Here is a 14572-nt window from a genome sequence, read left to right on the forward strand (position 1 = left end):
GCTCAGTGTTCTGCAGAACCAGGATGGCTTAAGCCTGAAAAAGCCACATTGTCATCAAACCCCTTGTAGAGAAGCTCTTCCAAAATGTGTCATTTCTGCACAGCCCTCATTTCATATTAAGTGCCTACACTACACACAGCTCTACAAACTCACCTGAGCCGACCAGCAGAACTCACCTGGTTTTGCACTGAGGCAATGCAACAGCACCCAGCAAATGGCTTTTACTGGGAACACACCAAAAACCCACCCGTGAGGACTCCCACGGGGGCTTTGTTTTTTCATACTCTGAATACACCTTTTTTTAATCAGACTATGTCACATCCTTATACCACTTCCTGCTGCTTGTAGGCACTGAGATTTTGCATTATTTTTGGTGTTTCAGTGATTCTGCACAGATAGTGAGCCTTTCCACATCATGGCTGAGATGTTACTCTCTTATTTTCCCAGGCAAAGCACAGCTCAGATAGACTGGAGGCAGAAATGGGAGGTGGTGATGAGGGTGAGTGGGAGGCACCATGGGCTGGTGGTGAAGGTTTGCTTTGATTCCTCTGACTACAAAAGCTTCCTCAGTAGAGAAAGCATTTTCAACTGTCTAAACAAAACCTTTGTCTATGCAAATTCAAACCCATTCTGACATAAAATTAAAGCTATTGTTAGTATTATTTTAAAGGTCATGAATATGCCATAAAGGATGATCAAACCATTAGAAATATACAACAGGTTAAGAAAAGAGGTGACAATACATTAGATTTTTGCTCTTTCCATTTCTAAGGAAAACACTGACCATTAATGCTTATTACTGACAGCAGTGGTGGAACATCACCTGTTCTCAGGACTGGCTGACCATTTATGTTATAAAAGCCACCTCTCAGCTGGCTTGAACTTTGCCAAACCTTAACTAGTTGGGATTTTTTTCCAAAATAATTTGGAATAATTCATGAAAGGATGGGTAGTTATCCCATTTTGAAAACAATATTTTTAATATCATTTAATGTTACTTCAAGTCATGGTTTGAAAGCAAGACTGGAAATCCGATACTGACAGAGTTTTAATTAACTCTCAATGGAATCTGGATGAATTGCAACAGTTTGAAAAATCTCCAATAAGAGCTCACTGCAGCTGCAGAAGACTGGGAGGGATTTAGGAAAAAGGAACAGAAGAAGAAATTTTTTCTTGCTTTTTCAGTGAAGCCTCTTCCCCTGCATTGGCCAACAATCATGAAGGGGTATTTTACCTCATTCAAATGCAAAGGAAGTAAAAGACCAATAGGAAATGGAAAAATCCATTAGGACAGGATAACAAAGAACCAGGGAAAAGGCCTATAGGATTGGAAACTTTGCGGACTGATGGCATTCAGCTGTTAATGATCAGACCTAGCACAGTACAGTAATTCAGGAGTCTAGTTTATAGAGAGATAGTTTGGAAAGAGATAAATCCATCCCATTTCTTTAAGGGGTAAGTTAATCAAAACTGAAGACAACTGGAGAGAGTTAAGGAACTAATAATTAATTGGTAAGCACAAATACACTGATATTTTAAAAGCACCTTCATAAAAATGCATTTGCCTGGATAATAAAGAAGGTATATGTTGATTTATTAATCAAGAGTCACCTTGCTGAAAAAGAGATAATGACTAAAATAAATTTCCACTTGGCTAACCTTAGAGTGTGTTGTGTACTTATGAGGTTGAAACAGCACATACAAAACTTACTGAGAGTTTTATGCAGTTACTTATTCAAATTACACATCCAAGTTCCACTAAGCTGTTCCCTTAAAAAAATCCCCAGCAGCGAAGAATAACGGATGCCAAGTGAAAGCGTGTAAAAGCAAATATTTCCTTTTTGGCACGATGTAATTTAAGTCCTTCCTAGCTCCCTCTATCTAGGAGACTGAATCAGGCTAGAGGCTGATGTTTCCAGCAGTACCTTGGATTCCCTCTGCTCCCTGAGTGAACTCCACCCATCGATGGGGAGCTAAACCACACCCCTGGCTAATGAAGGGATCAATTAGCGAGCACAGAGCCCCCGTACCTGTTCACATCCCAGATCTTGCTGGTGCAGTCGGCAGAGGCAGAGGCCACGAAGTCCCCGCAGGAGTGCCAGGTGCAGCCGCGCACGGCGCGGGAATGGCCCCGCAGGGTCAGGGTGCAGCCGCTCCGCGACAGGTCCCAGAGCCGCACCGTGGTGTCACCGCTCGATGTCACCAGCTGGGTGCCACTGCCAGAGGAAAAAAAGACGTCTGAGCCAGGAGACAGATGAGAAATGGTCAAGCAAAATAATTTAGCTCTGTTTGGAAAGACAGGTTAAGTTGCAATTGCTGATTTTACCTTAAATACATATGAACAAAAATGGTCTTTGGAAATGTTCGTATTTTTACTGTGCATGGTTTTCTGACATGCTATGGATGAAGTGGCCACATGTGGGAACCCAGGACAGCCAGGACCCCTACCAGGAGGCTCAGAAGCCCTGGCACAGAGCCCAAAACACCTGTGGGTTTGATTACGACCTGTGGAGCAAATTACCAACCTTAGATGGAGATCAGCAAGCCACGATAGTTTAGGTAGAATAATAGTGAAGTTATCACGAGGTGAAAAAGTACATTTTGGGGGTTTTGGTATGGGGGTTCAGGAGGCAAGATCAAGGCATCTGGGCATGTCCAGCCTTTCTCCTCCTTCTTCTCTACTTCCATTTCTGCTGCTGGCACTTTTAGATTGGTTTAGAATAGAAGCTCACTGTCTAACATGGGTGATAGGTACTGGAAAGTGATTGTAAACATGTTATACATAGTTTGTAGTATAAAGAGATAACACTGCCCTGGGGGCAGGCAGAGTGCCGCTGGCTGTCCTGCTGAGTGGACCTTGGCTGGACAGGAGAAAAATTTTTATAGATAAGATACAATAAACAACTCTGAGACCGAAGACTGAAGAGCTCCGACTCATTCTTTGGACGCGTGGGGCGAAACAGAGACTTTTCACGTGTCTCGGGGCTGCAATTAACAATTAAACTCCGAGATACAGAGCCCAAAACACCTGTGGGTTTGATTACGACCTGTGGAGCAAATTACCAACTTTATATGAAGATCAGCAAGCCACAATAGTTTAAGTGCAATAATACTGAAGTTATCACAGGGTAGAAAAGTAGATTTTGGGGTTTTTGGTATGGGGGTTGAGGAGGCAAGATGGAGGGAACTGGGCATGTCCAGCCTTCCTCCTTCTTCTTCTTCTTGGCCTCCATCTCCTGCTGTGATGGTGGCACTTACAGATTGGTTTAGAGTAGAAGCTCACTGTCTAACATAGGTGATAGGTATTGGAAAGTAACTGTAAAAATTGCACACGTAGTTTTTAGTATAAAGACATAACACTGCCCCAGGGACAGTCACTGTGCCTCAGACTGTCTTGCTGAGCAGACCTCAGTAGGGCAGGAGAAAATTTTTTACATATAAGATGCAATAAACAACCTTGAGACTGAGAAATGAAGAGCTCCGACTCATTCTTCAAGTGCTCGGGCTGGGAAAAGAGACTTCAAACATTCTTGGGGTCACAGCAACCCAGAGAGATCCTGAGAGCCACATATTAATAAATAGACTATCAAAAGAAAGGGAGATAGGAAGTAGCTATCCCCTATAGGACAGTAAATATGGCTTTCAAATAAATTCCTACTTTTTGCAGTTCATTTATGAGTTAACCAGACCTTTCAAAATACAATAAGAAAGATTCAGGGAAGAATATTTTGTTATTTTCCAAATTCATACCATTTTCAACATATTTTTATTTTTAAAAGCATCCTAATTTTGTTTTTTCTAAGTTTGTATAAACACTTCAACACATTCACCATCTCGGGATCATTTATATGTTACATAAATGAAAAATGCAGGGTTCATCTCAGAATTTTTTTTGCCAAATCTCAGATATAAACTAGTATAATTCTGTTTCCTTAAAGCATGGACATATGGCTTCAGACTAAGAGTCCATCTGTAACATTTTATATAACTAGTATGAGATTCTTAATAAAATAATTAGAAAAAGAATGTAGAGTGTTTCTCTTATTAAACCCTCCCAGACCTACCCTGTGGCTCACGATTTCTTTGTGCTTAAGAAGAATCCATGGATTTTTTTTTCCCTATGGGTAATTGATTTTTGAACATATGCAAACCTTTGGCAACTGCAATCTCTTATGTCAATGAATTCCAAAATTTAATTATGCCTTGTGTGAAAAGCTCTTCTGGGGTCTTAAACACCTTACTTCATTTTATTTCATGCTTCTAATTCTACTGCTGTGATTAAAAGCAAACACTGAGTGCACCTTCACCATGTCTGAGTGTGCCACCAGCCGTGGTGGGACAGGGCCTGTCCCGTTCCCCTGCCAGGATGGAGACTCTGACTCATTCCTTGTGCCCTTGGAGCACATTTCCCACCCCTCCCAGCACCCTGCCAGCTGAAAGGGAAGGAACAGGACCCACGGAAGGTACACAAGGGAACTGTTTCCTGCTTTTTTCTGTCTTCTTTCCATTTAGTTACTATTTTTGCCACTACTGAAGAGAAATTTTCAGCAAACTGACCACAGTGGCTCTGAGATCTCCTTCCTGAGTGCTGATAATTAGACACACTCTTACCTATTATCTATTCTTATCTTAGGACTGTTTCTTCCTGTGTGTATTCCTTTGTCATCACCTGTACTGATTTTCAGCAGCTGCTTCACCATCAAATCAGCTGTTGAGACAGGAATCTTTTCCTGTAATTCTTCACATGCTCCTCTTCACTGCCCTGGCTAATGAGCAAACTCATCCTCACTCCCTTCCCCAATTTCCAAGATCCAACTTAGGTCCCAGCACACGTCCCTGTGGGACTCAGAAATTAATTTCTCTGTTCTGAAAGTGATATTTGATTCCTATGCTTTCACCAGTTTTTAAACTTGTGAAATAAATTTCCTTTTTATTCAGGACAGTTCTGCTTCCATGAGAGTTTTTGTGAAATGACCTCAAGAAGAATTTGCTGAAAATCCAAGTATAGGAAATTCATGAACCTCCCTTGATCAAGTGCTCAATAAACCCTTCAGAGAATTCCCAACCGATTTCTGAGGCTTAATTTCCAAAGCCATGCTCACAGCTCCCAGGGCTTCACTGTCATAAATGTATCCATGGATCCTGTAATTTGCCTCTTTAATATAATTCCTATCAAGATATGAAAATTAGATCAATCCATCTAGAATGCGCTCATCTCAAAATCTTTTAAAATATTGAAAAAAGTTAACACAGCCCTCCCAGGAATAACAGAGGTTTTTACTTTCTAAGCAAAAATCTGTTTCAATTGTTTTCATACTAAACAAAAACAAGAAACAGGAAAAATGTTTGGGGATAATACACAAAAGTACAGGTCAGAAATAGTTAAGCTGTAGGTTTTCAGACCAATTTCTGCCGTTATCTGAGCAACATCAATAAGATGACCTTGCCCTTAGGATCCAATAAGCTCTTTTATTTGAATAATGGCAAAGGTCCTATCTCAGGCAGTAGAAATCCTTCTTCCACATCTCTGGATATAAAATTGTGGGAACTGAAAACAGCTCAAGGGTTGATCCTAAGCACTACTGTAAAACTCTGAGTAAGAATACACTCAGATATTTAATTCAGTGCTGCAGTTAATTAAAAAAAAAAGGTCTGGGACCTGTGGTGTCAACCCTTTTGTGTTATATTCTTCCTTTCCTCCTTTTCCAATAGGTGTCCACTGAATCACTTGGTAAAAGTAGCCAAGTGACAGCTTGAAATATGTGCATCATTTACCTGATAGATCTTAAGGGGGAATTTGCCACTATGAAAGATCACCCAGCCAAGATTTTGACTATTTTTAACACTTGCAGTTTAGGTTGCTATTTTTTGTGAAAATATCATTATAATATTCATTAATGCAGTTACACCCCCATGCCTCAGACAAAGCTCTGAGAGATTAATCTCTCAACATTTTTTTATAATGTTGCACAAGAATAGTCCTGAAGCTTTTGTCACATATACCAGAGCATAAAGGCTTGAAGTGTGAGTAGGGGTTCTGAGGAGACCCTAATTTTGTCATGCTGTCAGGAATAAATGTGCTTTTGTTAGCGAAACACTTTCAGTTTTAATAAGCCAGATCTCAGTTCTGGAGATAGATAAAATTAGAGAAATGACAAATCATCATAGCCCTTATACATTTATAAAATAGGAGCTTAAAACAAATTCAGAGTCAGGTATAAACTGGGACTGATGAAATCTGCAATTGATTCAGAGGGAAACATGCACTGCCACTGTTGTGAATCACAAAAAGAGATATATGGCTTATGCATTTTTTAATACATAATCCCCAAAATGCTACACAAAGAACAGGTTCCTTGGGCTGAATTTCAAAAATACACCATCCAGGCAGTGATGAAAATCTTTCAGAAAACAGATGTGAGCAGGAAGGTAGTTCAGATGGATTCAATTTGGCAATCTGCAGCAGGGGAAGGAGTTACAAGTGAGGTTTAGCACTCCTTACAGATCAAAGGAGAAAAAATAGTGGAGATTGGAAACAAAAGTCCAGCAGGAAGCAGTTTTGAGGGACAGACTGACAGTGGAAGTGAGGGCAAAAATACTCAGGAATACAAGAACCCAGTACCCCAGCTCCTTGCAACACAAGTTCCCAAATATTCCCTGTGCACAGAAAAAGCATCAGGTCATTAAAGGACGGGGATCTGTGATTACCCATGTAGGAACTTAAGACCAGCATTTTTGGGAAGCACAAAGGGAATGGTGGCTGTCAGGGCTGCACCCCCTGCTCAGGAAACCCTCCTGGTCAGGATTCACACCAGACACACACATAATGAACAGCAAAGTGCTGTGTCAAGCCAAGTCAGACACCTAAATCAAGATGCTGCTATTAGGAAAAAGCCCCATCTACTTAAAAGCTGATCAATAATGACACACTTTCTCTGATTTGCAGCATTTTTCAGTCCTGGGAGATAAAATGAAATGCTCCAAAATCTGAGGTGATGTTTTGTTACCCATGGCTGCAACGTTTTTGTACAGTGCTATTTTTCCTTATAAGAGCATGTGGGGGGAAGAAACAAATGTATCAGGGAAAGCAGCTGTTTTTAATGTTTAGTCTGTCAGTTTTACGCAGGTATGGTAGTCACACAGTCCTTTATCATATGACTGATTAAAAAAAAAATAAAGCTTATTTTGATATTAAAACATGAAAATATGACCTCAGCCTTAATTCTCAGCAGCAACACATAAACTCCATTTGAATTTCAGACTGCTCACCAACAGGGAAAGCTCCAAAAAAATCCTGTGCACTGTGCATATATCTAATTCAGAGGAGAATAAAACACTTTGTTTTTTAACAAATACATCAAAGAACTACGCAAGATATTAGGAGACAAGAAAAAGGTAAATCCTATCTTGTTCTGTCACTTCAAACACATTCACATTTATGCAAATTACTTTGCCAGCTGTCAGAAATGTGGTGTATTTTGTAAAGAAGCAGCACCTTTGTGCATGGTGATCTGTGGATCCCAAACAGTTGGGTTTGTAGGGTCTTGTGTGGCTTGGTTTTGGGGGTTTTCTGTTTGTACTTTCTAGCAGACCAAGGACTATATGGATGAACTGTGCCTGTATTGAATAAAGTATTTGTATAGAAGAACCTTTCCAAAACTCTAGGCAACGGAGAGCCCATGGCACCCATAATCCCTGTCTTGCCTCCATGGATAGACCATTTTTAAAATCACGAAATGCACATAAAGTTCTACCTTTCTGGTATTTCAGGTATTCCTAACTGATACTGTAAACCTGCTCTTCCAGAAACAATTAGAGTGGAAACAACTTTGGAAACATTAATTCCACCTTCCACAAAAAGGGGTGCAACATTAACTTCTCAAGCCTTAAATCTTTCCTCCCTATATATTCTAAACACACACACATTTCCTTTCATTGCACATTCCTGCTCCTTCCAGCTTCACTGTTCTCACTGCAAAGACACCTCTCCATTAACACTTCCAAGTGGTAGACACATTAATAATTAAGACTCATATTCAGCAACAACATGAGCCTTTGGCACAGAGGCATTTTACAGCATTTCAGGAGGGTGAGTGTCTGTGTGGAGTGCCAGTCAGGGGAAGGCAACAGCTACACCAACAGTGCTCCCCTGTAAAGGTGTCACTCCTAACACCAACAGCCAAAGCGCAAATACTGCTCCTGTTTCAAGTATTTCTGGACAAGGGACTTAGGTCTGGATCTCAAGTTGCTTCAGGGGATTGCTCACATTCCCTCAAGATCCTGTGGCCAACAACAGTTCTCAAAGCAAAACTAAGTCAAACACAACACAAGATTTTTGTCCTAAAAAAGCAGCAGCAAGAGGCAGTATGTGGCTGGAGCTTAAACAATGCAACTGATGCCTCAGGTTTTAGCTTTTATAGTTTTCAGATTCTGTGCTGCTTTAGTGTGTGGGTGTCAGCTTCACATTAAGGGATGGTGAGCTCTCTTCAGAGTAGGGAGACAAAACAATTCCTTCTCTAGCTGGGGACCAAGGACAACTGACCCAAATCTCAGGCCCAAGAGCATAAACAACGTGGGATGAAGAGAGAAAAACAAGGATGGGACTTCATGGACTAAAGCTGTAACTGGACAATTAACTCCAATATGCAAGTGGAGCAGAACTGATAAAAGTGAGAGACCCTGTGACCAGTTGTCCCTTTTGTGACCATTTTGGTTCATCTTGGGTGCAGCCCTGGCTGGGCTCTTGTGCTGCCCAAGGTGCATCCATGGAGGAAATCCTTTTAATAAATCCCTGCTTTATTCTTTAACTCTGTCTGGCCTCTGCTCTAGGTCAGCCTTCACAAGGCATCACAAACCTCAGCAACACAACAGCAAATCTTAAACATACAGTCCAAAACATCCCAGGGGTAAGTGTCTTTCAGAATGACATTGAAAAACACTTCAAAATCAATATTCCAAACAGTTAATTGGAAAAATGATGTCTCTTATTTACCTCTATGTTATTTGCAATATCAGCAAGGCTGACAGTAGGCACAGTAAAGTACAAGGGAAGAACTGCAAATACTGCTGAAGTTTGCTTGAATTTTGGTGACATTTTCTGCTAGGTCAGAAAGGAAAGATAAAAAAAAGAAAATGCCTAGGAAAAAAAGTTATTCCATGAAGCACAGAACTAATCATCACTGAATTCCTATGGAAGTATCTTTTGCCTACTTCCTTCACTTCCTTCATCATCTTAGCTATTGATGAAATAAATATATCAAGAATTGATTGATTCTTTAGAGTTCTGTCTTTGAATTTTGGCCAGAATTACCCTGTGAGTTAAAAGTTACCAGAGAGAGTGGAAGAGAGCATAAGGAACATGTGCAAGGGGGCTGGGGGAAATACATCCTTGGAAACAAGGTTAAAACCAGGGATCTAGACATGTACACTTGGGAAAGCAGACATCTACCAATGGAGTCCCACCTTTGGTTATGAGAGCTGTATTTAAAAACTCCATTTCCCAATTGGTGCTGAAAACAATGTAAGGGATGGAAATGCCAAACATCAGTTCAGCTCGGCAGCCATTGCAACTCTTCTTTATTCTCCTACTTTGTCACTGCCCTACATTTTCCTCTTACCAGAGGAGGTGGGAATTGGGCTGAATTTAAAAAATGTTGGAGTCAATTTACAATTTAACAAGTTCCCATAAAATTGATTGAGAAACAATGGGTGATTTTGTGCCTCACCAAGCAGGATGTTTGCACAGTTCCTCTATAAAGGGTGATGTGGATCTAACTCTGTGGGTCCAAAGGAAGATGGGAGAAAGACATGGAAGAGGAATTCACCAAGGATTACATGGAATCAGCATCTGGCTCAAAATACCTTGAAATAAGAAGTGGAGTCTAGGGGAGTACTAAGACCAAACCCCACAAATGCCTTTCCTATTCTTAGCCATTCTGAGGCATGCCCTGGTACTCATGCTGGGAACTGGATGATGGTCCAGAAAATTCTGGCATGGAGAGCCATCCTTATGGTCTTAGTCTGTGTTTCAACAAAACACTCAGCAGCAAAGATTTTGTTTCTAAGATTTTCTGACCTTGAAACAGACTTCAGATATAGTTCACTTTTTTTTTTTTTTTTTGCTGGAGTTCTGAGACTCATTAATTATTTACAGTGACACTTTTTATTAAGAACCCCTAGGTTTTTTTTTGGATCCGTGGTTCATTTTGGGTGTTGCTTTAATTATCCTGGTGGTCTATGTGTCTAAGACACATTTTATGTAGTAATTGTAATATATTTCATCCTTCAGAATAATCTTAAGCCAAATTTTCCTTACTTTATTAATAGATATGAAATGTTATTTTTACAGAAGGTGAATGCTAGAATACTCAGTAGCAGAAATACAAAAATACCTTTTCTTTTCTCATTTATCATCGAAGGTGAGGAGGAAAAAAATTAAATTTCAAAAACACAAAATCAATTATAAACTGACATTCTACAAGCCAAGGAAAGCCTTCCAAAGGCAGGAAGCAGGGCAGAACCCAGCAGATGGTGGATGGCACATGGACACATGGCTTTTTGTAAGGGAAGGAAAACACAACCATCCTGCAAAATCTTTTGCCATGAGGCTATTGGCTGGAAATCCCCAGAATCCTGTCAAAGTGTTCCACGCCAAGTGCAAAACTTGAGGCAATTTTTCACTCCACATTACCTAATTGGGAGATGTTTCTGTGCTATTTCCTGCTCATACACTGACCTGTGCCAGGAGAAGGTTTCCCCTCGTGCTGCCTGGCTGGCAGCTGGCTGTGACAGCAAGGGCAAACAGGAAAGCAAGGCACTGGCACCAAACTGACACCAGGGCATGGCAGCACACAAGTAGCAAACTCTTGTTTGAATGAAGTTCACCTGCTCCAGGAAAACTTCCTCAAGGCTACTTCCACTTCAAGAGTGACAGGTTCACATCTGCAAACTTTTAAATACAACGTGCTCCTAACTACCTGAAAGAGTCCTGGTATGGGATGGGTGGGCTCCAATGTAACAAATTCAAGCCATTTATCAACAAGTTTCAGCTTAGCAAGTCCTCTGTACTTAAAACCATCTTTCCTTTCTGAATTGAGTACTGGTACCAAAGCTGCTGTGTGAGCAATCCTGTCTCACCTGAGGCCTTTCCCACTGCTCTTACCTGCACATCTTCCTGTGCCCAAGTACCCCTTTTTCCCAAGTGCTGACCCACTCTAAACACAGCCTATAGTTCTACATTCATAGGATCATTATAAATTTTTAATAATTTTTTAACATGATTTTTGTTACAATAATTTGGTATTTTCCAGATTGCTCCAATGCAGGTTACAAACCACACAGACCCCACTAAGGCTTGCCCCATTCAAATCCAGTAGCTGAGCCTGGTATTCCCCAAAAAATATTTACTATTTACTGCAGGCTAGACTCTTTGATGCATGAAAATGGCTTAGCTGCCATGCAATATCATGTAATTAGAGGTGGTTATAAAATAAATTAGGTGCCTGGTAGAAGGCAGCTTTTACTATGTGTAAAATTGGCTTTTAGGAGGCTTGGGAAGCACACCAGGTAAGGAATAAAAATAAAAAGAGTAAAGATAAACTAGTTGCAATACTTGGAGATTAGATGTAGCAAAATATGTGTCAGCAAGACAGCAGGCACTACACAATGCAGGGCTCTGGGTAAAAATTAGACAGCAATGAATTCCCTTTTTACAATTATTTAGCATTAAAAAAAAGATGCTTTGTCTAAAAGCTTCCTGCCAATGCACACCTAGCAGCCCACAGCAAAATCAGACACCTGTTTAACCAGGGGTAGGAGAATCCTGGCCTCCAGCTGGAAGCAGGGAGCTCGTGGGAGCCTGGCCAGTGATATCTCCAACAATTATGAGACCCTCTTATGCTGAAAGCAAACAGTGTTCCTGGGTCCAGTTGTGCCACTTTCCTGTGCCTACTGCCAAGTAAATTTTCCTCCATTAACTTTGAGAAATAACTATTTTACCTGAAATCAAATCTAATGAGTAAACATTGCAAAACTAACACATTTTCCAGAAATGAGATCTATTCTGTACCATTCCAACACTTTCTCTAAAACAATCCAGTGTAAGTTAAGGTTTCTCTGTACACAGTTAAATTTTTAAAATAATGTATTTAGCCCACATAAAATCACGCATAGTGCCAATCAATATCCATGACATACATTAAACAGTGAGCCATTACAGTGTGATACTTCATCTCAACACCCATCCCATCCAGTCTGGTCATCTTTCCTCCACTGGAATGACTCCAAATCCTCAAATTGTAATGAAGGGCTGTTGAAGTAGGGAAAAATGTAGTTTGGAAGGAGTTCAGATCCATGAATTCCATGTACAGAACAGATTTATGGCCTATAGTAACAGCGATAATCCTGTGTCTCGGTTCCTCTGAAATGCAAAGTTGTGACTCAGTCATTTTAAATCCATTATCATCCCCCTGTGGTGGTCCAGGAATGTCTAATCACAATCAATAGCCAGTAATGAACCACAGTCATTAATCCCATTTGCATGTTTGCATAAAGCATCATTTTTAAGCTGCATATTCATATGCAGAGAGAGTTCAGGGTGTGCACAGAGATTTTGCAGCCCGTGGAAAGTTCTGCACTGGGATTTGAACATTCCCAGGCCCCTGGAAGAATATTTAACTCACTCTGTGTAATGATCCTGGCAGTGAAGGCCAAGAAAACACACAGGACAGTGCATGAGCCCAGTGTTTGTACTTGGGGCAGGTGATGAGCTCACTGAGCCATGCCCTGGGGATACAGGGACACAGCTTGGGGATGGGGAGTGAGTTAATGGAGACAGTGATCAATAAAAATCTAACTGCAAGAGTGGAGGAGGAATGGAAATGCTGAGCATGAGCAGAATCCTGGGCTGATACAAGAGAAAGCAGAACAGCAAAGTGAATATAAATTTCTACCCTTTCTCTGAAAGGCTTTGTATGAAAACTGAGCTTTCATCCACGAGGCCATGCAGCCTAAATGCTGACTGCTCAAGAGAGGGGACACCAGAAATCCTTTCAAACACAGCAACTCTCATTGACACACTAAACCATAGACACAAACACTGTGGCCCTCTCCCTCAGATCCCCATTTGTTTTATATACATACTACCCAGACACAAAAGCAGTAATTATCACAAAATAAGAACTTGGTTCCATATCCACATCCCTCAGCAGTCAAACAAGTCCTGATGCTTTGCATGAAAACTGAGCTTTCATCCATGAGGCCATGCAGCCTAAACACTGGCTGCTCAAGAGAGAGACACCAGAAATCCCTTCAAACACAACTCTCACAGGTAATCTAAACCACAGACACAAACACTGTGGCCCTCTCCCTCGGATCCCCATTTGTTTTATATACACTACCCAGACACAAAGGCAGTAATTACCACAAAATAAGAACTTGGTTCCACATCCACATCCCTCAGCAGTCAAACAAGTTCTGATGCTCATTCCCAGCTGGGCAACTTTTCCTGCTTCCTGTGCTACTGCAACTGTTTTTGAATCTGGAATTCCCCAAATTACTGCAGCCACACAGCTTGAGGGGAAGCACAGAAACACAATAAATGACTGTGCAATTCATACCTGGAGTTTGTGCTCCAGACAAAATCTTGTAAACACTCTAAATATTTGGGGGTTATTTCCAATCCAAATATCTTGGATATTGCCTCAATTGAATTGCCATTCTCTAGTCAACTCTAACACTAATGTTTGTTATTTTAACAGCTGCACTTTAGGAAATGCTCATTTTACCAGTATAACAAACACAGATATCTCCTTAGCCACTCCACTAGAACCCTTGCAGCAGACCTGAGGGAAAATAAAATTGCCTTTATTGCACAGAAGAAAGCAATAATGAACCGAGGATGTTAAAGGCATCAAGATTCTAATTGCACTCAGAGAAACATAACACAAGAGATTCTATTAAGAGAGATGTTTTGACGTGTATAACAACCCAGAACAGAGTCAGAGCAGCATGGCCAGGATCAGAGCAGTGAACTGAGACTCCCCAGCCCCAGAGAGATGGCAGCTCCCTCTGCATCTCCAGCTCTCCAGCACATAATGCTGATGAAGCCAGAAGAAAACCTAAACTACTCAAAATCTGAACCTCCAAAGTGATCAACGTTTTTTTTTCTCATGGCCTAAATAAATGATCAGCAAAAAATGAACTGCTTCTGGTGACTCACAGGCAGCAAGAGCTGCAAGAACTGAAAATCAGACAGATGTACAGAAAAAGAAACCAAGAGCTCCTTGAAGAGCAGGCAAATTTCTGCAAAACTTTCAGAGAACACACTCGTGGCTTCAATGAAGCTGAACTAATAGCTTTAGAAATATCCCATCTTATTGATACTCTATAAAGAGATTTCAACTGCCTCTTCCTCCACTCTTTCTCTATCAAAGTGGCTATCATATAGAAATTACTTATTTTCTTTCAAGTAAACACCAAATCTAATTACCTCACAGTTGAACAGAAAGTTTCCTTGCAATTTCTAAGTCAAAACAATTAACATCCAAATGGTGATTCTTAGTAACTAAATGTT

The 14572-nt window shown here is 40.7% G+C and overlaps 1 protein-coding gene across 1 annotated transcript in view; it reads right to left on the reverse strand.

Annotated features, from left to right (window-relative positions):
- The window catches only part of SPAG16 (sperm associated antigen 16), a 372211-nt gene that overhangs the window by 173106 nt on the left and 184533 nt on the right, over positions 1 to 14572 (reverse strand). Inside the window, exon 12 of the mRNA XM_005486882.4 lies at positions 2031 to 2216. Coding sequence (XP_005486939.2) covers positions 2031 to 2216 — 186 coding nt within the window. The remainder of the gene's footprint in view (positions 1 to 2030; positions 2217 to 14572) is intronic.

This window comes from Zonotrichia albicollis, chromosome 10, assembly GCF_047830755.1.
Source record: "Zonotrichia albicollis isolate bZonAlb1 chromosome 10, bZonAlb1.hap1, whole genome shotgun sequence".
NCBI lineage: Eukaryota > Metazoa > Chordata > Aves > Passeriformes > Passerellidae > Zonotrichia > Zonotrichia albicollis.